Below are 23,861 nucleotides of genomic sequence, written 5' to 3'. Positions count from 1 at the left end.
AGCCCAGCAGAATGTTCAAATTACCGTCCGATCCGGTTACTTTCCCATACCATGAAGATTTTTGAGCGCATTCTTGACAACCGTATTCGCGAAATCGTTGAAATAACCGTGAATCAAGTCGGATTTGTCAAGAACTGCGGAACTACTGACGCAATACACGCTGCGTGGTTACTCATGGAGAAACACCGTGAGAAGTACCGCCCTCTTTAGATTGCCTTTCTGGATCTAGAGAAAGCGTTTGACCGTGTACCACACGAGCTCATCTGGTATGCTCTACGACAACACTTCGTGCCAGAAGAACTCGTGCGCTGGGTTCAATTGCTCTACCGCGATCCGAAAAGTAAAGTTCGAAGTATGGCGGGTGTATCAAAACCGCTTCGTGTCTCTGTTGGTGTTCATCAAGGAAGTGCCCTCTCACCACTCCTCTTTGTCCTTGTTATGCCCAGAACTGAGCGATTTAAATACCTCAGCCAATGGAGAGCTGCGTTATGAAATTGCTTCACGCATTAACGCAACCTGGATGAAGTGGCGTTCCACAACTGGTGTTCTTTGTGATCGACGTATCAACGAACGTCTCAAATCAAAAATTTACCGCAATGTCGTCCGTCCAGTCGCTCTCTATGGTTCTGAGTGTTGGCCGACCATAAAAGACAATGAACGACGTCTCGCGGTAATGTAGACGAAGATGGTACGTTAGACTAGTGACGTCACACGTTTAGATCACATCCGAAATGAGGATATCCGCGATCGTTATGGGGTTGCATCGATCGTGGAAAAGTTGCGAGAGAGGCGTTTTCGATGGTATGGTCACGCAATTCGTGCAAACGAGAATTCACTTGCCAAGATTGGTCTGAACATCGTCGTTGATGGTAAACGACCAAAAGGCCGACCTAAGCAACGGTGGCTTGATACGCTGGATGGGGATTTGAAAGCCTCGAGATTACACCCAGATCAGGCATTCGATAGAGCCAAATGGCGAAGCCGATCACGACGAGCCGACCCCGCTTGTGAACGGGACAAAGGCTGAAGAAAAAGAAGAAGAAGCTCTTCAACCAGAACTGAGACCGGGTACTAGTGACAGCAATTGTCCACATCCACACAGTCAATAGGGAAGTTGCCCCTTGTTGAGCTTTGCTAGATTCCGGTTGTCAGGTGAACTTAATCTTAGGAGAGATAACTATCCGTCTAGGCCTGAGACGCCGGCGATCAATTAATTTGGTGGTGGGCAATTTGGCTGAAAGTGGTCCCGCCTGGAGAGGCCCACGTTTGTTTATGGACCGCTTTCCGCGCAAACCAGGTACTTCCAACAACCATTTCGTGCGATACTGCTAGCTAAATAATCCGCAGTCCGTCATCATTCCTATCCCTATGTAAGCTATGGAAGTCGACGTATCGCCTCAATACGGGCTCAGTTCCTAGTTGACTGTTGACTACTTGGGACAGGCTTTGAGGTTCGCTCAATTGCCTCGTAGAAGGTATCTTCCTCCGACTCTGCTGTCTCCTCTCTAAGGGCGTGAACATTAATGAGGCTTATATTTCTAAATTTGCCTCGCAACTGCAGAGTGCGTAGCATTTCGTTTATATTTTCAAAGCCAATAAAAGCTGGTTTCATTTTTTGGCTAACTAGGAAATATATGTAATATATGGTGCAGTAGCTTCTCACCAGGAAACCGGTCTCTGTCCAATGCAATCTCTTGCAATGCCGTTACATCAGCCTTATATTGGGACAGGGTATCGGCTTGCTGCCTAGCAGTATTCAGTCTGTACAGTGAGACCACATTCTATGAGCAAGCAACCAGAGTACAAGAGAATTTACTCCTCCGTGTTTTCTGTATGTCCAGACTTTGATGATGGGAATCAGCCGTTCTCACCATTGTTGTGGATCAAAGATGTATGTCATCTCATCGATAAGAATGTCGATTGGCATCATTCCTGCTATTGCTTAAGCCGAACCGCACTCATCTCTTAAAGTTTGCTTGTGGTACAGAATGCAGCTCTCCAAACTGGAGATGCGTAGAGCGGCATAGAGTCACCATTCCGTTTCGTGTATCAACACTACAAGGTGCATAAGGGGTATTCGTACACAAAGGATAATGCTTTCGCCTGCCTATAGTACTCATCTCTAAAACTAAATAAGTTTTTCTTCATCCAGATTCTGGCCAGATTCATATATTTACTTTACCTTACCTCTCCATCGTGGACCTTTTTGTTGCCAATGTAGCCAATACTCTCTCATCTCTGGATCGGGTCACTCAGAAAAAAGACGTTGACGTTAAAGGATACCAACACTTCGTTCTCTTCGATTGGTCCAATTAATTAAAGAGCTTTAGTGAACTCGCTTGAATTCTTGACGGAAACTGTTTTTTCCATTTTCTGCATTTCCTTCACCTTTTAGATGTTAACTGGCTATCTCAAGCCTGAGAGGCATTTCCACGGAAACGATTCGCCTCATCTCCATGCGTAGTTTATGAATCTTGCCTTTGACCCTAGGAAGTACCGGGTTTGAGAATTTCAGTCTGTTGGTGCCAAAAATTGGTTGCCGTTCCTGGCATTCCACCTGGTTTACAAGTTGTAGCCGGGGATCGGTCCGGAGTCTTCTACTCTGTCCGTTCTCAAACTTGCCCTTCATCCGGCTTTCGTCCTCTTCTTTCCAATATGACTAGCGCATTTTCTTCGTATGTAGTAAACGGGCTTCTTTCTGAGCTCCTTGATTATGTTGAGCCTAGAGTGAATTCTAGGTCCTTTCAAATTCGCTCCTACTCTATCTTTCGAAGACTTTTTTAGCTATTTCGCTTCTCTGATAGCGTTATAATAAGTCATCAGTACGTTTTTTTAACTTAGCTAGTCCTTAATTTCTTGCGCACCATTAGAAAGTTTTCGGGGTCCTTCCACTAGGGGGAATTTCTTCATGTAGTGAGTGTATTAACCACGGAAATTGACTTCATACGCGTCAATGATGACTTTCTGAAATTCCGACACCCCGTGTCCAGTCTTCGTCGAGTCCGTTTCTGATATAACCGGCTATCCCTTGATGAGCCGTATCGTTTTTCAAGTGTCTCACACAGAAATCCCAATCTGTTCCTGGGATTCCTTAGTATTGTATCTACTTGATAGTTACCCGCAATCTCGAGTCTTATTTTTCTGTGATCCTATGTAGAGAGTTTCTCCTAAACTCACCAATTCTCAGCTAGCCTCCAGTCAGGTTTAAGAATGCTACAAGTTCTCGGCCTTTAGCATAAAAGCTACTTTCCTGTAGACCAGATCTGGTATGCCCAGAATTCTTTGACCAGCATTAAAACTACGCAGTCCTCTAAAATTGCCCTTGGGCTTACTGTAGACGCAGCTTTTGCTTGGTGCAAGTTTATCTGACTATATTAGTGCTGGCCATTGATAATTGGAACTCTTCTCTAGTGTCCGCATTGAATATTAGGAAATACAGGTACTAAATCGTCCAGCCTCAATAATGCCATCAATTACTTCTTCTACTTTTTCTTCAGCCTTTGTCTCGTGCACAAGCGGGGTTGGCTTGTCGTGATCGTTTTCGGCATTTGGCCCTATCAAATGTCTGACCTAGATTCAATCTCGAAGCTATTAAATTCTCATACAGCGTATCAATCCATCGTTGTTTCGGCCTGCCTTTTAGTCGTTTACATTCGACTTCAATGTTCAGACCAATCTTGGCAAATGAATCTGGTTAGCGCGAATTACGTGGCCATACCATCAAAGACGCCTCTCTCGCAACTTTTCCACTATCGGTGCAACCCCATAACGATCGCGGATATCCTCATTTCGGATGTGATCTAAACGTGTCACGCCACTAGTCCAACATAACATCTTCGTCTCCATTACCGCAAGACGCCGTTCATTTTCTCCTATAGTCGGCCAACACTCGGAACCATAGAGAGCGATAAGACGGACGACATTGCGATAAGTTTTAGATTTGAGACGTTCGTTGATACGTCGATCACAAAGAACACCAGTTGCGGAACGCCAGGTTACGTTAATGAGCTTCCCTTTGACTTACTATCCAGTTTGAGGTCGATTATGCTCTTTTCCTGAATAGGCAGCAGCCCGCGTGCTTACTTGCTCCTTATCTCGGTAACCTTTCCACCCAATATGCCAATATTCTGTTCTTCAGGACTATTCTCTGTTGTTCCACAGTGTTTCGTTCTGCTATTGAATGGTCCATCCTGGCTCTTTCTGAGGCTCTCTTTCGGTTACAGACCTTCAGACCGTTAGAATACCATTTGTCTTCTGCGCCATTGGGCCTGCTTTCCCTCTTGCGTTTGATATGCCAACCTCTAATATACTTTTATCGGTCCCTGATTTCTGATTACAAATTTTTGTGGATTGCGGTATTTGTTGTGAGCTGATGTTGATTTTGACTCAGCTGCTTTGTTCCATAACTTCTCCCTTCTTGGTTGTTATCACCAGGTTGTTTGTATTGCGGAGACGGGGGTCCCACTGATGACCAGTTTGCGTACCCTATGAAGCCTGACTTGTTTGCTGTGGTATTGTGGTTAAAAGAGTGGGAAAACAAAAGAGAGAAAAAAAAAAGATTCACTATGCCATGGCCCCAGTAGTATAGTTAAGTCAGACTTACTGATTGAGCTGACTAGGTATCGATAAGGCTGTCTCCGAATAGAATCAGTTACTCCAGACCGCAACTATCCAATGGACACGATTTGTTAGCGCTCTATATTTGGGAGTTATTTTTCTATTCCTCAGTCTAGATCCGCTGTTTTGGTAAAAATAGGGTCACCTGGGGGTCGAAACATTTTGTAGCAAACTGCTTGGTTAGGTCCTAAATTTGAACATGTAAAGGCGATTTTGTTTCCGATTCAAACAGTTTTGAGTCCGCATCTAATTTTTTCGGACTTTCTTAGAAAATAGGCGGCCTGACCAAATCAAGAGATCCATGGAATAAAAAAAATTGGAGAAAAATTCTCCTCAATTAGCCTGGCCCATCTTGAAGTTACCCCAGGGCATTCTCAACACAAAACAAAATCATCTTTAAGATTATCAGGAATAAAGTCGACTGGGTTACATAATCCAGTGGTTTCTAGTTACCCGTCGCGTCAAATATTGATCTTCTTGGTGCTTAGTGACCTCAAAATTCCAGAGAGAGTTCTTGGTTCGGCTGTTGAAGACTTAGATCTATACCGACCCTTGCTTAGGTTCTCTTCCAGTTGCAGGCTCTCCTTCTCTCCTTCCTTCTTTTTGGTGTCTGATATGTCAACGTCAGACATACCCTTACTGGTCCCTGCCTTGCGATCATGAATCTTTGCAAATTGCAGTTTTCGCTGTGTGTCAGTGGTACGCTTGGATCCACTGTCTGACTTCCCGACTTCTTCCTGCTTGGGTGTTATCACTTGCTTGTAAAATTTTTCGCAGATGTGCCCTCCCCGTGGTGTACCAGTGTTCATGCGATATGGAGCCTCACTTGTTTGCCGTGGTTTTGTCATTAAAAGGGAGCCAGAAAGACAAAGGTTAAATAATCGACTATGTCATAGGCCTAGAAACGCGGTAAGGTCCGCCTTACTCACAGAGACGAACAGGTGTTAATGAGGCTGTATCCGTATACAGTAAAATTTCCAATGGTCATGGTTTGTTATTGTTGGAGTTATTGTTCTACTCTTTAGTATAAATTCGTTGTTTTGTTAAAAATAATGTCACCTCGTAGAGGATGTAACTATCATCAGGGACAACGGTTTTAGTAGATGAAACAATTGACCCCTGGAAAGCCACATATCCACTCATGCCTGTCTTCCAGCTAATTTCTTGACCCTATTTTATACCTTGACTCTAGTAGCATATCTTTGGCGTAGTCATATATTTTCCATGCAAACGGACTCCCTTCTGAGATGGGAGCAGAGTGATCGCAAATTGATCCTTAAATGCAACTTGGTTGACATTGGAGCCAATTTTTTTTGGAAGAAAACTGCCTGGCTTGAGCTCCAAATTGAAAGATGAAAAGACGGTTTTATTTTTGTATCCACTTTTGTGGGACTTCGAGAGATCCGTGGACTAAAAAGGATGGGAGTCAAGTTCTCCTCAATTACTCTGGTCCACCATCAAGGGTACTCTCAATCCAAAAGAAAATCGTCTCTATCTAGGCGTTTTCAATTACCCACTAGATACCTTCAAAGTTCAAATTCCGCATTGTCTCCAAAGACTCCATGTGATGAAAAATTTTGAATGTGTTAACTTTTCGTGTGTATCTGAATAAGAGCCATTTCTCAGCTCCTTGTAAAAGCATAAAAGTTTACGTGTATCTGAATCTGAAGCAATGAATAACACTGCTCACCATATACAATTCATTAATCAGATTAATTGGGTTTTATTGTAATTCTTTGTTCTTACTCATTGCGTTTGTAATGTATGCTAATGATTATCTGTTTGTTTGGTCCCATTTAGACTCGTGACTCGCACGACATGCATCACAATATAATTAACAACAATACTCGGCGAAAAACGAAAAGCACTGAAGACATGAATGCCGATGGAAGCACTTTGAAGAGAATGCACAAACCAATGCCTAGTACCGAGAGCCCTGTAACTTCGCCGGAGATGGGACGGCGTCGCTATAACTACTACAACGCCAATGCAGCAGCGAGTATGCAAGGAACACCCCACATGCACCCCCATGCAATGCATCACATTGTTAATAACAACAACACACTCGGCCGACCGCCCAGTCAGTCATCGAGGTTCTCGGGATCTAGGTGAGTGTGACTCGGATTTTGGATGGAACTTGATTTCCTAATTGAACTTTTCCACCATCCTCAGGTCATCACATGAGATTGGACGAGGATACCCATCCCGAAATCTGTACTTGGAGCTGGAACGCGAACGTGGCTGCATCGAGGGATCACCACCCTCCGACAACGTAATGTTTGATAATCAGTGTTATGCTACCACACCAAGCTCTAGCAATGGCAATTCTGATCAGGATCAATCGTATGGTGGACAACAACGGCCTGGAACTGGTGGTGGGGGAGGCTCTACCTTACATGCCCATCATCACGGCCCCCAGCCAAATGCAACCCCAACACCTGGTAGCCCAACATCACGCCTCCTACTCGAATATGAAATGCATTTGCGCAACACACTTGCCAAGGGGATGGATGCGGAATCATACAGTTTACATACGTTCGAGGCGCTACTTACTCAGAGCATGGAAAATCTAGGTGAGATCCTTTTCATCATTCACTGAAAGACATCGACATTTTCATATTTCCTGTCATGAATTTAATTTTGTTGTGTTGTTATGCTCGAAACGTTTTTTCAATTACTTACAATTAAGGGAATCTGAATTAGTGACTTTCTGAAATTAGTGACAATTTTTGGGGGACGAAAAACGGAACATCCCCCATTTGCATCTCATCCTGAAGGAAGGATGAGGGCTAGAAATTAGTTTTCTGGCTTACAAACGTGATTTGATTGATTTTGTGTCTTAATTAATTAATATCAATCAATTTTCTTGAACTATCTTTTAACGGCGCCTTAGTCCACGCACAGAGCGTTTTGTGTTTTGAAGCCTTGCGAAGTTGGCCCTCCAAAACCACGCGGTTTGAAATACCTCCAAATGTGCAAGCTTAATATACGAATTAACTACAAAATGCCTGGTTGTAAATCAGACCCATCAACACTTTTATAACTTGAAAGAAAAGGGGTGGATTCTCAAACGTTTACTGGAACCATGCGCTATTCAGATTCCTGTCAAAATTTTCGAAAAAATACTTTCTTTTTCATTTGACATCGAATACAAAACAACAAAAATTGCCATATTTTTTGCACTATAATTTGTAAAACAGAATTTGCTGAGAGTTTGCCAGGATCAACCCAACGTAGTCCCTATACAGTCAGACGACGTAAGTAGTGGCTTTCTATGTATATTTGCGAAGTAGTTTAGCAGAAAAGAAAACCTCCCTTAGATAATCTGAACGAATCCCGGCTTGCTTTTCTCCTCCCCCTCCCGACTGCTTTCGAATTTTTCCGTGTTTATTTTGCAGTTTCATGCTAGGCTTGAATTCTAACCAATTTTGCATAAAACGTTTTGTCTTTGCTTAAGGATCTTCAGCGGGTGCCAAATCATCCACTCTTCCATTACCGCCGCATCGTCCCTTGACTGCGCGCGAACGTGATAGGGAGCGTGATGGATACTATAGTGATCGCAATGAGTTAGTTCGAGAACGGGAACGCGAACGTGATCGAGGTTATCTGAGTGACCATAATTCGAGGTATAGTGCATTCTCTAATCCTAGGTAATCGGCAAAAACTTCTAATGATCCCTTCAAAATTATATACTCTAACCATTATCCTTCTTAATATTGACGCCAATGCCTCCACAGTTTTTCCAATTCACGCTGCGCATCCTGCATTGGGGAATCAGCTCGTGCTCAATGGTTTCGTCACTCAGATGGTTGGCGTTCAGGAAGTTCCACTATTGGATCAGGATCAGGTCAAGGGTTGATGCCATCGCAGACTGCAGGCTCTGGACATAAGAGATCACCATGGGACTCATTGCCGTCACTCAGGCAAGACAGCAGCTTGAACGACTCCGGCTATAAAAGTACCCGTGCTGATTCCTTGGAACAAAGGTGGTTAACTGACTGGCATTTCTGTCCTAGTATTGAAATATGTGAACTTTCAAAGTGTTTGTAGGGGTGTGTTTGATCGACAAGACAGCCTTCGTTCTGATTATTTGAGTGACCGTGAAACACGCTATGGTATCGTTCAGCAAGCATCTATTGACAGCACTGACTCCAGACTCTGCTACTTGACATCTTCTGAGGTAAGTGGATCTTTGGATTTGTATCTTATATTTATATTATTGACAGAATAAGGATAAACTGAAATCATAAAAATTGGACCAGCTTTCCCTGTAGAGGCACAAATTTAGGGTAATACACATATGACGTTTCGACTCAGCACTTTGATATTTTGACTTCCTAGCCTATAGTCCTTGCAGCAAAATGGTATACCGGTCTGTTCTGTCATGCATTAAACAATTTCAGGTTGCTTTTTGTCAAGCTCCCTACAACAATCCTTGTGCTATAGGTTCGATTCTCGATTAAGGTCCGGGATGAATTGACTTCTCTTGCTGCTCATACACTATATTCGCGTTCAGAAAGTAAGCCAGAGATAGAAATGGGAACTCTTACTTGGTCTAACTAAGGATATTCAGGGTCCCTTAATTTTACTGATTTTATGTTTCAATTAGGTTTCAAGACTGCAGTTGACTTTCACTGTCTGTTTCGAAGAGAATACGGCATCGCATCACGGCTGTCAACCAACCAAACTTCCCTAACAGGTTTGCCAGTCGTGAACACCGACTGCGCGAACCTGTTAGGGGAGTTTGATTGGTTAACAGCCTTGGTGACCATGTTGGTGCCAAAGTGGTGCAACGCCGTACTCTGTTACGTAGTTACGTACGCAACAACTGTAGCCCCACTTTGGGCGCCAACTCTGCTACGAAGAGAGTAAAGCATTGCATCAGCTTGCCATGTACATGGTCACCAAAGTTGTCAACCAACCAAACTCCCTTAACAGGTTTGCTAGTCGTGAACACCGACTGTGCGAAATAATATGAGGAACCGGACGGAATCTGCGGGAGCTAACCCGAATGCTTGTAGTTTGGCGAGATAAGGGTCGAGGTTCTTGGTTTTCAAATATTACCTTCCTGTCAGGACACTGGGATTTTTTCAAGTGCCTTGACCCAATGGTAAAAAAAACTAAACTCACCCGGGCAAACTACTTTAATAGAGACGTGTAGTCTCGAGGCGTGTTGATACCACCGAACATTTCAATCCCAAAGAAGCTAAACTTCCAAACGGCCTAATTAGGAAGGGGTCACAATCCACAAATATCTGGAATGGCCAAGGGAGGAATCCCCCCTTTCCTCCTCATGGAGGGTCTGATAACATGTTAGCCTCCGGCGGCCCACCCCAACCTAAACGCTCACTCTTGCACAAGATGATGGCTAAAGAGCTGGATGTGAATATAAGTGGGTTATCCCTTCAACTTATCTACAATTATCACAAAATATATGAAATTTACTTTCGGGCCGCTTCCCCCAGATATAATTTAAGCTCAGTTCTTGACATTAACCTTGATCTCGTTAAAATTAGGTCAATACAATTGAAACTCATTGGGGCCAATCCTTGGCGCAATCGAAACGAAAGGAAACTGATAAGCAGACTGGCAAAGCGTTGGTATCGAAATCCTATTTTCGCTGTGCAAATCCGATGATGGGCGAGCGCGATCAATAAGCTTTCAGAAAGCTGGGAACCATCTGGCCGAGACGTGACATCTTTTTTTCCACGTGAATTAGATTCATCCACATTAGATAGATTCTTCGCGTGATGCATTCGCGGACCCCTGCAAATTGTCAATTCCTTTCTGTCTTTCTTTCTGAACATAATATGCACGTGTCTCGACAACCTCCCAAAAACTCTCTCTCCCCTTGAGAATTATACTTTAGGTAGCTCCTATGGAATACCCCCGCATCTCTCGCATCACCAGAAATGACCGAGGAAGGATCCTGAAAGCAGTTCAATTTGCGCAACAGATGGCAGGACCTTCCACGAGTGGTCATATTCTGTGCAAAATTCAAAAAGTAGGGGGTGTGTCCGGAGGCTGACAGAATGTATGATCTGAACTCGATATCCCGGTTTTGCGCCGAGGTCCGCCATTTCGATATCCATAAAAGCTGTCTGGTGTCCTGGCCCACGTCATCACTCCATCTCAGGCAGGGTCTGCCTCGTCTTCCTTTTCCACCATAGGTTTGCCCTTATCGACATTTCGGGCTGGATCATCCCCATCCATACGGATTAGGTAAGCCGCCCACCGCCACCTGTTGAGCTAGAGTTTTCTTACTAAGAACCCAGATTACCGAAGAATACATAAGGACTGGCAAAATCATAGACTTGTACAGTAAGAGCCCTGTCCCTATGGTGAGACGTTTCAAGCGGAACAGTTAGGGGAGTTTGATTGGTTAACAGCCTTGGTGACCATGTTGGTGCCAAAGTGGTGCAACGCCGTACTCTGTTACGTAGTTACGTACGCAACAACTGTAGCCTCACTTTGGGCGCCAACTCTGCTACGAAGAGAGTACAGCATTGCATCACCTTGCCATGTACATGGTCACCAAAGTTGTCAACCAACCAAACTCCCTTAACAGGTTTGCTAGTCGTGAACACCGACTGCGCGAAATAATATGAGGAACCGGAAGGAATCTGCGGGAGCTAACCCGAATGCTTGTAGTTTGGCGAGATAAGGGCCGAGGTTCTTGGTTCTCAAATATTACCTTCCTGTCAGGACACAGGGATTTTTTCAAGTGCCTTGACCCAATAGTAAAAAAAACTAAACCCACCCGAGGCAAACTACTCTAAAAGAGACGTGTAGTCAGGAGACGTGTCGATACCACCGAAAATTTCAATCCCAAAGAAGCTAAACTGCCAAACGACCTAATTAGGAAAGGGTCACAATCCCAAAAATACCTAGAATGGCCAAGGGAGGAATCCCCCCTTTCCTCCTCATGGAGGGCCTAATAACATGTTAGCCTCCGGCGGCCCACCCCAACCTAAACGCTCACTCTTGCACAAGATGATGGCTAAAGAGCTGGATGTGAATATAAGTGGGTTATCCCTTCAACTTATCTACAATTATCACAAAATATATGAAATTTACTTTCGGGCCGCTTCCCCCAGATATAATTTAAGCTCAGTTCTTGACATTAACCTTGATCTCGTTAAAATGGGGCCAATCCTTGGCGCAATCGAAACGAAAGGAAACTGAAAAGCAGACTGGCAAAGTGTTTGTATCGAAATCCTATTTTCGCTGTGCAGCCACTGAATCCGACGATGAACTAGTACGATCAATAAGTTTCCAGAAAACAGCTAACTACTTGCCCGGGACGCGACGTATTTTGAATGTGATTGCACATTGATTCTTCGTGTGATGCATTCGCGGATCCGTGCAAATTATCAATTCTCTTCTGGCCAGGATGAAGAAAAGGAAACCTCCTTAGGGAATTTCTTCACTTTATTTCTTTCTGTACATAACACGTTCCAGTTAACCCGTTGGGGAGTTCCGTCCCCACGTACTCGAGGAGGGCGATCAGACCCGAGTCCGCAAGGAACTCATCTGAAGTGGCTCTGCCACGAAGCCTCACCGGAGGTTATCTGGTACCATGGAAACCGGGATGGCCCTCTGAGAGCATATGCTCCAGGAGAATTCCTGGAGGATGTGTTCTCGGCCCGGTTATTTGCGGTTGGCCCCCTAGTGGAAGTTTCATGATGGTTGTGGTTATGCCTACATCGCGGGCAGAGCTCCTCGGAGCTCAAGCGTGGAGTTGCGCTGTACAATTCGGGTGCTGTACCCCTTAGTTGCGGCAGGGGTGTTAGATAGGCCTCGCATCCACCGGTATGAATGCTGAGCCTGCACTCAGTATAAACCAGGACCGCTGTGCTTGCATGGCAGGGCTCTGATTGTAGTCCCAAAATCAATCCGTGTCCGAAGAGACCGTGGGATTAAGCCTTCACGGCAGGTGCTCACGTTAAACCCCCAGGACTTTCGTGTACATAACACGCACGCCTCTCGACACCCACCTAAAAACACTCTTACCCTCTCCTCTCCACTAACCTCCAAAAAAATAAATCCCCCCTGAAGTACCGCGTCAAAGCAGAGCAGGGCAGCCAGAATGATAAATTTCTTTTCCGTGGTCGAAGCTTGACGACTCAAATTTAAATATCCAAACCATGAAAAAGGCCAGGAAAATTATATGGCCGTAACAAACTACAGGTGCTTCGCCGGCCCCAGGGTGAGGAGAAGAACCTGGAAAGGCGCTCACAGACGCAACTTATGGACTTCTTCCGAGCGGCCTTGATGTTATCCTGGTCACTCGCGTCTATCGAGTCCAGTTGGAGAAGATTCTGAGTAAACATTTCGTCTAGTCAGAGATACTCCCTGCTCCTTCGGGAACCGCCCGTGAATTGCTTCACTTGGTCCATCAACTGCAACACATCAATCTGATCTTTCTGGTTTATGGCAATCGCTTCAAGCGACTATTGTATCGCTGGTTACGAATTTTCGGTCGCCGCGGTCTTCATCTGAAGTGACAGATCGATATGCCGCAGTTTGGGCCCGAGGGGCGAGTTGAGGTGCGAGCTGCTTAGGAGTGTCCTTTAGGTAGTTTCCCCCTTATAGCTGTTACGGAGGGCTGTTCTGTGGATGGCTTCCGGGTTAACTCTTGGCTTATTGCCAGAGGGAATTGTACGTGGTGTTGTTATTCGAGGCCGGAGCACGATGCCAACGTGATAGTGATCCGAGTCTATATTAGCCTCCCTGTAAGTCCCAGAAGGTATCCTTCTCCGACTCAGCAGTCTCCTCTGTAGGTGCGTGAACCTTAATGAGGCTTATTTTTCTGAATTCGCCTCGCAAGTGCAAAGTGCATAGCCGTGCGCTTATGTTTTCAAAGCCGATACCAGCAGGTTTCATTTTTTGGCTGACTAAGAAACCTTCACCGAGCACGTGATTTACTAGGTGGCCACTGTAATATATGGTGTAGTGACTCTTCTTCAGGAAACTGGTCCCTGCCCAACGCATCTCCTGCAACGCTGTTACACCAGTGCTATATTGGGACAGGGTATCTCCGTCTGCAGCTTTGTGTTAAGAAAGAGCTCCCAGCGGTCATCACGTGGAGGTGGAGATAAGGTTTGGTAGTAGAGCTGTTGGTGTTGGTTCAGCAGGCGTTTCCCAGGTTATATGCCCCATCGTGGATAGCAATCCGCATTTCGCTCTGGGGCCTATACTACTCTCTCTTGCTGATGTATAGTCAGCAAAGATAGGCCCTTTGCATGATTTGTCACTCCTGTTTTCTTTGGAAGTATTTGGCTATAAATTGTTTGCGATTACTAAATGATAGCCCCTGCTATGTCTTTACCTCGTGTTCTTTCATCAAACAGACAGAAGTAAACGTAGAAGATGGAGGTAGCTAGGATGACCATCCAGATTGAATATCCCCTACTGCTTTGTTTATTTCAAATGGCGCCCAATGTGGGGTTCACACATTCATAATATTTTATCAGGTTTCCAGAGAGTAGACTTGTGAAATACAACCTACTACGGGTTCAAACGTTGTTCCCTAGCTAGGCCCTATATATATAATATTTGACTTCATTTTCTTAGTTTTAGTTTGCATGCCTTTTCCTCTGACGCAATCATCCTTATGCCTGATTTCAATCACATTTTCTAGAATGGTTTCCTATCGTTAGCCATTCTTGCTAGTAAACTTGTTTGAGGTTGAAGTGTAGCCTTTACAAATAAAACCTCCAAGATGTTTCGGACGATGCGCTGGAAGGATATGCGGCCCTTGCTTTTGCGAACTAGTTCGTCTTTTCTGAGGCGTGAATGGTGATTCCTTTCGTAACTCCTTGCTCTCTTGAAGCCAGGTAAAGCTGATAGTTCGCGCAAATGGGAACATGTCTTGTTCTGTCAATTGTGACAGTGACAGGTGAGATGAAACACGGAGGTAGGAGCAGTGTCTATTCTCTCCTCAATATTTCACCTTTATTTTTTTCCGGATTCCAAACAAGGAAGATTGAATTCTGACGATTTCCTTTCTCTATATTTTTTACCGGCTTTCTATACCTGCCAACCGATGCTGGATGACACTTTTGTCATCTGTGCTCAACCTGGGATACCCATGCGTATCAGCGCCATATTTAAGAGTCTTAAGCTCTATTGACTGGCCAGCCGGCCCGTTCAAAATATTCCGCCTTCTCTTGCCTCTAAAGGCATACATAAAGGTGGAGATGTTCGTATTTTATTTCTCCTGACTTATTGAAGAGAGGTCTTTTTCCTTTGCCGGAAAGAGGATGTTGGTTGGCAGTGAGAATTTGGTTTGAAGCAGGGGTGTTTAGCGTGATGTTGTAACAGGTTGTCCCAATCATCTCCAGCTAAATTTTTGACTTCAAACAACAAAGACTAGATTAGCGTGGATTTTTTCATCATATTCCTTTGTTTATAAGGTCATTTTTTAGGTGCATTCCTCAGCATGCTGGTCACAAGTTCAGGTAAAGTAGGAGGATTTGTCATAATTGACATTTCTTCCAGCCGCGACCAGGTCACCTATCGATTTTGCTGCGGCCATTAATACAGCGGCGAAGGTGAATTCACAATGGAGCCCCATTTTTGCGCCTCCGCTGCACCACCACAAACTCTTCAGAAAAGGCGCATTGATATGCGATCTACAAAAAACCCAATGGTCTGGTGCTGCGATATTGAACGCACACGCGATAAAAATGGTTATAAACTTCTCTATTTTGGTAGTCCACACACTCAATATGGTGTTGGCATTGCCATCTAAGTGGGTTGTTGTGATGTCACTAAAAAAGTCAGATGGAAACAGGTGCCAAGGGGAAAGGGGTTTGGCGCGCGTAATGAGGGCGGCGAGCGTATAATTGATTTTGCAGACATCCATGACCTTGTACTTATGGATACATGGTTCATCAAACGATTATCTCATCTTCCTGCATTTTATAGTGGGAACAGTAAAATGCAAATCGACATTTTACCACGGTCACTGATTTGCAATCAAAACCATTCCCTATGAGACTATCACACCTTAACATCGGCCGTTGACTGCCGTCTTGCAAATCAAACCACCGAGAAAACAACGTAAAAAACGCACTGGCCCGTCGCGTATTAAATGGTGGCTATTTCGTGAGAGAAAAGAAAAAATGATCTCACCTACGCGATTACCAGCCATTTCGAATGTGGAAGAATCGTGGGATCAAACTAAAGACACGATCCACAAAGCGGCCTCTGCAATCCTCGGGGTCACCAAGTCAGGTAAGCGGTCCATCAACCGATATACTGGACTCGGGAATTGACACATTTGTCTGTCTGATGTCTGAAACGTGCACAGACATTTGTCTTCTGTTGTCTGAGGTAGGTTCAAAATGGGGTTATCAAAATGTTTACCTTGCAAATTCACAAGACAAGATTCTGTCGTGTCATGTCGTTTCCAGTGGCCGTTAGCAAAACTGTCGTATTGGTCCCAGTGAGCACGCTCCTTAAGACCGCATATTGACGCAGGCTGTTTCTTCTTCTTCAATGGAAAGTGTTCACATTGTGCCTTCATTATAGATCCCCATAATATACAAATGGTTCCGTAGCGGCTAATAGTTGAATACTCGAATTATCATTGTTCATATTCTCGGGTAACTTCTAGGGCTTTAACTTTTTCAACCCGCAGTCCAATATGTAGTGTTAAATTCGTATATCTATAGCATACTGACGTTTGCCAACGATGGCCTAATTGCTTGAGCTCTCGGTACATCTCTCAGCTATGACTTTTCGGATTTCAAGTGTTCATTTCGGTTCTACAAATGATCCCCCAGTTCTATTGTATCTTGCGTTGGGAACCCGGGGTTTTGAGCTTTTAATGGGAACTCCATATCAGTTTGACTGTACCATGGCCGAGTTATTGTTATTCTGTAAAGGGAAAGTCGCACCGCGTCCTTAAAGAATTATTGTGCCACTTTAGCTGGTTATAGTGTACCTATTAATCATAGTGGCTCAAGGAAGCCTATAACCGTCAGGAACTTTAGTATATTCCCTATTTTCAGATCTTTCACCTTTGCATCTGGTATTAAGTGTTCTCCCAGATGCCTCGACCTACTTTGCACACGTGCCGGACACCGTTCTACGACGTGTATAGAGGTTTCATCACACTCCACACAAACCCCCCAGGCAGTGTCCGCAGATATCCCTAGCTTCCCTAGGTGATGGTGTAGCCGACAGTGACCAGTGAGAATTCCCTCTATGATTCGGAGTTTGTTTTTGGTGAGGTTTAAACAATCCTTTGTGCGCTTGGGTTCGTATCCCCCAATAAGGACACTGGACTGCTCCATTCCTGATAGGCCCGCCCGGTATAGTTCCCTCAATCGTTCTCCTTCATTTCTTAATGTCAAAGCCGTAGTCGTTTCCGATTCCACAGAATTGTTCTGGCCCGTATAAACGCGTTCCTGCTCCCTTCTTAGTTAGTTCGTAAGCTGCGTCGTTGCCTTCCAATCCAACATGGCCTGGAACCCAAAGTATCCAGACCTTGTTGGACGAGCCGGGCGTATTCAGTCTCTCAAAGCATTTCCATACCAGTTGAAAATTTACCTGGTTGGACCTAAGTGCCTTGATCTTTGGTTGGCTGTTAGTGAGAATAGCAATGTTCAACCCCCTGTAGTTCCTTTTGAGATTAAAGGAGGCACATTTGTCTATGGCGTATATTTCCGCCTGGAATATGCTAATGTACCTACCCATTGGCTCCATGTACATTTTCCTTGGACCAATGACACCGGCACCCATTCCCTCTACTATGAGGAATTCGTCAGTGTACCAAGTAATCAGTTGCTGGTTTAAGCCGTATGTCCCGGCCACGCTCTCCCAGTTTGCCTTGTTACTACAACGTGTTTTCAGCGTTTTATCAAAGTGAAACCCCGTTGTCATGTTATCCCTTGGTATCAGTAATTCGCCTAAAATGAATATCAATGTTCCTTCGGTTTAGACAGCTCCTCGCCTCACTGGCACTCCCCGCCATTCTGAATATTGTTCTCCTTGCATACATCTGTATGTGCAGATGGAGAGGGGTTAATCCCACAAGGACCTCCAGGGATGCCGTTTGGCATGTCCTCATTGCTCCACTGATACACACGCAAGTCAGTTTTTGGAATTTGTGTAAGTTCCTGACTTTTGTGCTGAATTCAGTTCTTTCTGCCCAGATTACCACCTCATAGGTAATCAATGGGCTTCCAGTATTTATCCAAATTAATATCTTCGGGCTGCAATCCCATTTTCTTCCAGATATGGACCTGCAAGTCATCAGATCCCTGGTGGCTTTCCGACAAGTGTTTCCAACATGTGTTTTCCAGAGTAAGCTAGATCAAAAATCTAGCGTAGTTCCCAAATATTTGACCACTGTTGGTCGTTTCACCTCCATGCCATCATGGCCGAGTTGGTTGAACGCCAACCTTTCGACTCCCTTCCTTCCTCTTGTCACTTGCATAGCGCTTCCCGCGAGGATGCTGAAAATGAATTATAAAAAATATAATCTGATCTCACTACTCCGCGCGAATTGACCTTGTCCTTCAATCCATCGAGTTTGAAGAATTTCAAAATAGTCGTTTGAAGGGTTTCCAAATAGTCGTCAACCTTTCGCCTTGGCTTTAACCTAGTGTGTAGGAACGCTTCTGTAGTCTACCCGTTATACGTGGCCTATTTACTCGAGCTAACAGCCACATAAATAGCGGTTTATTGGTGGTTGATTTGCAACTACATTATTTCAGTTCGGAGTTATTATCGAACTACCTTTTAAACTGGCTATGCAGCCTTACTTGGTAAAAGGATTTGCGCTGTTAATCTGGTAAATCTAAATTTTTTGGCTATGACTCTAAAATTCCTACTACTTTCAAGCGATCCGAGAACGTCACCGTATTAAATAATTCTTCGAAGTATTCGATCTGCCCGGTGATACCCTTTTTCACGTTTCCTATCAAATCAGCCTTCAGCTATGTCCTTACATAAAATCATTTTCCGTTAGAATTCTGCTGCGATGCTTTCCTCAAGTTGTAGACGAATCTGGATCTTAAAATTTTTGTTGAATCTGGAAATATCGTCATTTATATGCTTATGTTTTCTTTTCTACCAATTTAGCCAGTGCTGCTTCTCAGCTCTAGGTCCTTTTCCAATCTGGCTCTAATGGAGCATTTTTCTGCCCAAAATGGGCGTTCTACTCTTCGTTAGCGTTGTTAATGCTGATTTAGAATCTGAAGAATATAATGTCATAATATTTCTGGACATTCGAGAGCCACTTCATTAAACTATAGATTTTTTGTACCAATCCGGGGGGATGTGCCAAATATCCCCATTATTAGCTATCCAACTTGAATGGCGCACTCTAGTAAGGTGGTGGTCCCTATCAAAATTTGCATCTCCATATAAGCGTACTTTGAGGACACTAAAAGCATTTGGCTTTTTCGGAAAGACGGGTTTACATGATATGATGGAAGGGGTTCTTTATAGGGAGAATACGTCTTTTAATAAAGAAATTTCATCTGTATGCGAACCCTATAAGGACACTGTCATTTTCGTTGATTAAGTTCCAATTGTTTTCGGATAGTTCATTTCTCATAGCTGATAATAGTTAACCCAAATGGTCGCATGACAGAATGGTCAATCCAGATCAGGCATCTGATCACGACGGGCCGACCCCGCTTGTGAACGGGACAAAAGCTAACGAAAAAGAAGAAGGTCCATATACCCTTAGTAATCAAAGCTTGACGAATTTTGTTTGAAGTACACAAACTCCTTCATCGATTGGTTTGAAAACGGTGCCATATTCTCATAGCAAGTTTTCTCATACGGTATACGCTATTCAAACCTTCTGGATGATGATAATACCTTCTCAATTAAACTTGTGGCTACTACGATATGAAGTTGAAAAATGTTGCAGCAGTGTGTGGGATTCGCACCCACTAAATCCACCCCTACTCTTCCGCCCCTCCCCGCGGGACCACCGTGAAGTATTACTTCGCGGGGGAGGCTCTGGTTCACTATACCAGCTCGTCCATGTCACGTCTCCGTCGCGCCGCCTTCCGAGCTCGATCCAACTCCAGGAGTTTTGTCTGCACCACGGCTACTGCCTCATTTACCGCCACCCAGTTTTCCTCCGACTTCAGCATCTCTTCCACCAGGTTCGAGGGCTTGATGTCCGCCCCTAAGATGCTATTCAACCTCCTTTTCTGCTGCAGAAATTTGGGATAATGGAACATAACGTGCTTTGGGTCCTCGGGTGTAGCACCGCATTCAGGACAGTTGGGAGACTCGTCCAACTCGAAGCGATGCAAGTACTTCCTATAGCCACCGTGTCCCGTAATGAATTGGTGAATTGAATTAGGTGGTAATTCAATTCTCCGTGCTTTCGGTTGACCCATTTCTCGATACACGGGATCAATGTATGGGTCCACCGGCCCTTGTCGGAGTTATCCCATCGTTGTTGCCACTTGCCATACAACTCTCTCTCCTGATGGCTTTTCGGAAATCCGCATTCACCTCGGCTGGATTTGCCTTCCGTTTTTCGTAGAGCCAGTGTGCCTCGCCCGCTAGAAAATCTATAGGGATCATTCCTGCGATGACACACACTGCCTCCGTTGACGCCGTCCTAAATGCGCTGCACACCCTTAGCGCAATTGGCCGGTATGCCGAACTTATCTTCCTCCGGTGGACAGCATGGTTCAACGCTCCCGCCCAGACAGGGGCCGCGTATAGCAGGATCGACCTCACCACTCCCGCGATGAGTAATCTGCGACTATACTTCGGCCCTCCCACGTTAGGCATCATCCTTGCAAGGGATGAGCTGGCATTTGGTGCCTTCTCTCGCGCATAATCCAAGTGTCCCTTGAAACTCAGCTTGGCATCGATCATCACCCCCAGGTATTTGACAACCGATTTTGACACGACTTCACGATTACCAATCTGGATGGTAACCGTGTTGTTCTTCCTACGGTTGGTAATGAGGACCGCCTCCGTTTTTCGTCCGCCAGGTCCAGCTTGGCCATTCGTAACCATGACTTGATGGTGTGAATGGCTTCATTTGCATAAAGCTCCACGTCCTCGGGATGCTTTGCAATTGCAACTACCGCCAGGTCGTTCGCAAAACCAATCACCGTTGTCTCCACCGGAACGCGAAGGCCAAGCACTCCGTCGTACATTATGTTTCACAGCAGCGACCCCAATACAGAACCTTGAGGCACACCTGCTGTTACAATGTACTCCGTCGGCCCGTCGTCCGTCTCGTACCAGAGAAGTCTGTCCGAAAAGTAACTCTCGATGAGCCGAGCCAAGTAGCTAGGAACACCCAGTTTGGCCAAAGCGCCCTTAATCCAGCCCCAGTTGGCTGAGTTAAAAGCATTTTTGACGTCCAGCGTCACCAGAGCACAGCATTTGCCCATGGCCATTGCATTTCGAGCCAATTCCATGACCTTTGCTACTGCATCGACCGTAGAAAGGGCTCGCCAAAACCCATATTGCCGCTCCGAAAGACAACCCGCAAGCTCGATGAACGGGAGCAGCCTGTTGTATATCACCCTCTCCAACATCTTCCCCATGGTGTCTAAGAGACAAATAGGGCGATATGAAGAGGGCACGCCGGGTGGTTTCCGGGGCTTCGGAGCTGCCTAACCTCTGCCCTGGGGGCAGCGTGACCGAAGCGGCTCGCAGATGTTAAGTGCTTCTTAACATAATTTTTAATAATTATTATATTATTAAGTTTATCTGGCCTAGATTTTATATAAGCGCGTCGTCCCGAATTTTTCCAGATTGTTGGATTTGGTAGTTTTCAAAAATCTCTCCCAATTTAATCTGCTTTTGAAGGCACTCATTCAGAACTTTGTATTGCTGTACTCCTAAAGCTGTTTCAAAAATATATATATCTCTACCGAGACTTTCGTATTGTGCTGGTTCAACTCCAGCAAGCAGTAGCTAGCTCTGAATAGCAAACTGAAATATATTCGGCGCTTTAATTTAATAATTCATTTCTCACTCACCAGAAAAAAACGTTTCGAGTCCCTTGGTCTTTTAAAAAGAAAAACCAAAGACCCTCTTTAGGAAAACAATAGGCTGTTAATAAAAGGATTTTATCACGTATTTTGAAGATTTAGCGAATTAGGGTTGAAATGATAAAATCAAAATTGCTCACAGAAACTGCCTTTCCAAAGTGGATTTTCAAGTGACAAAATTTCTTGAAAGAAACACGACCCTATTTTCCAGAAGATTAAGCAATTCAGTGATAACTCATCCCGTCTTTAATAATTCAGTAATTTGTGGGAGAGTACTTCTGCGGAACCAAGAATCTTACTTCAAGTTCGCAAACTAAAAGAGCCCTTTAAAGTGACCGCCCCGCCTTTCACCTGTTTTCCGCCCTTCGCACTCATTAGTATATAGACTATATTGAACCGCCAATTTGCTCTACTTTAAAACACTTTTCCCATCCTGACAGCATCCCCTTTCGTGAAAGTAAACTAAAGCTCATCCCTTTTACCAAGACCCGGTGAACTCGTGTGGGCATATCAACGGTCAATTGGTTGAGCTTTTTCTGGATTGTAAAATGCAAATGAACGACCTCGACCTGCATTTCATCTAAAGCTATTGTACCCACTCATTCAGGTCATTCTTAGGGAGGACTGAGAGTAACAGCTTTGGCCCACACCACCCACAAGCATGCGTGCCAACGGGTGGAGCTTCGGATGGTTTCTTTACTCTCAAGAATTGTTCGAGTGCCTTGTTTTCTTTCCCTTTACAGCGAATGTGCAAAGTTAGATGATTCTGTATGGATACGGGTGGGGGGTGGTGAAATGTAATGCGCTAACAGTGGTGATGATTTTTATGAATTCACTGAACTTTTCAAGGATGTTTGATGAACTTATGGGAAATAGTACATTTTCGAAGAAAGGAAAAGAAAGTGAACAGTTACTGCATAATAGAGGGAGTGAAATGTGGGGCTTTTAACTCGCTACAATCCCACACAAACAAAAGGCAAGGAATAAAATAGACAATTAACGGAGCATGGCACTTACGCATAATTTCACATTTCGGCGTGAGATAAATTGGAGATGAATTAGACTATACCTGACGCTGACTTTATAAAGAGGTCATATGAATTTCAACCTATCGACATCTAAGCGCTTCCGTAGGACATACGATGTTTTTACTTCTTTTTCTTTAGCCTTTGTCCCGTTCACAAGTGGGGTCAGCTCGTCGTGATCGGTTGCGCCATTTTATTTTATCAAAGGCCTCGCAAGGCCTTTAAATCACCATCCAGTGTAGCAAGACACTGTAGTTTCGGCCGCCATTTTGTCGCTTCCCATCGAGTTCGATGTTCAGACCAATCTTGGCAAGTAAATTCCCACTAAGTGAAAAGTAACATGTTTGTGAACGCGGAAAGTCTTGTCAGTCTACTCATCACTTTTCGACTTGCAAGATTGCGGAGGCAACTTTACAAACCAAGTACACGTTCACATTGAAGGCGCTGTTGATACGCCCTTCCAGAAAGAATTGTGCTCAAGACACTTTACTTTAGTAGACCTTTTATATACTAACGTAGGTACTTTTAGCAGCTAAAGTGGACGTTAGTCGCTATCAGTTGGTTGCCCCTAAAGAGGTGCGTTATCGCTACTTTCGTGGAGTATGCTTATCGGGTATAGCATGACAACGAGGTTTCATTTCGATAAGAAGTTTAAAACTCCAACCTCCCGACTTACGGCGTAAACCAGCAACTAATTGCCTGCTACATTGAGGAGCCCATAATAACGCGGGAACGGGCGTTGGGGTTTTCTTGGGATCCGATGAAAGCGTACGCGTACGCGAATCAAAAAGTAAGCATATTAGTCTATTCCAGGTGAAAGACCATTGATAGATATGTGTGAAAGGAACTATAGAGTCAAAACATTGCTATTCTAATCTAAGCGGCTACTAAGGGACTAAGGTCCAACTAAGCGAATTCTAAACTGACATAGAATGCTTTGACAGACTCAACACGGTCGGCACGCTTAATAAGGTCTGGATACTCTGGGTTCCTGGCCATATTAGATTAGAAAGCAATGAGGAAGCGACTGAACTGGCCAAAGAAGGACTGGGGACGTTGTTAAATAGACCAGAGCCCTTCGTTGGAATCAGAAATAGGTACATAGCCAAGATGCACGCTATTACGTTTATAACTTTCGAATATTTGAATACGTCAAAAACCATTTAGGAAAGCAAAATTAAGTGCGGGGGACTAAAGGACATCCATTTAGAACCGTAAG

General features: G+C 44.5%; 1 protein-coding gene across 1 annotated transcript in view; it reads left to right on the top strand.

Annotated features, from left to right (window-relative positions):
• LOC119650445 overlaps window positions 1-23,861 on the top strand; it is an 809,140-nt gene that overhangs the window by 20,664 nt on the left and 764,615 nt on the right. Inside the window, exons 7-12 of the mRNA XM_038053300.1 lie at window positions 6,418-6,725; window positions 6,790-7,190; window positions 7,818-7,874; window positions 8,075-8,243; window positions 8,355-8,603; window positions 8,659-8,797. Coding sequence (XP_037909228.1) covers window positions 6,418-6,725; window positions 6,790-7,190; window positions 7,818-7,874; window positions 8,075-8,243; window positions 8,355-8,603; window positions 8,659-8,797 — 1,323 coding nt within the window. The remainder of the gene's footprint in view (window positions 1-6,417; window positions 6,726-6,789; window positions 7,191-7,817; window positions 7,875-8,074; window positions 8,244-8,354; window positions 8,604-8,658; window positions 8,798-23,861) is intronic.

The sequence above is a fragment of the Hermetia illucens genome, chromosome 2 (assembly GCF_905115235.1).
Source record: "Hermetia illucens chromosome 2, iHerIll2.2.curated.20191125, whole genome shotgun sequence".
Lineage (NCBI taxonomy): Eukaryota > Metazoa > Arthropoda > Insecta > Diptera > Stratiomyidae > Hermetia > Hermetia illucens.
Note: the sequence above shows the minus strand (reverse complement) of the source record. Positions and strands in the feature narration are given on the sequence as shown.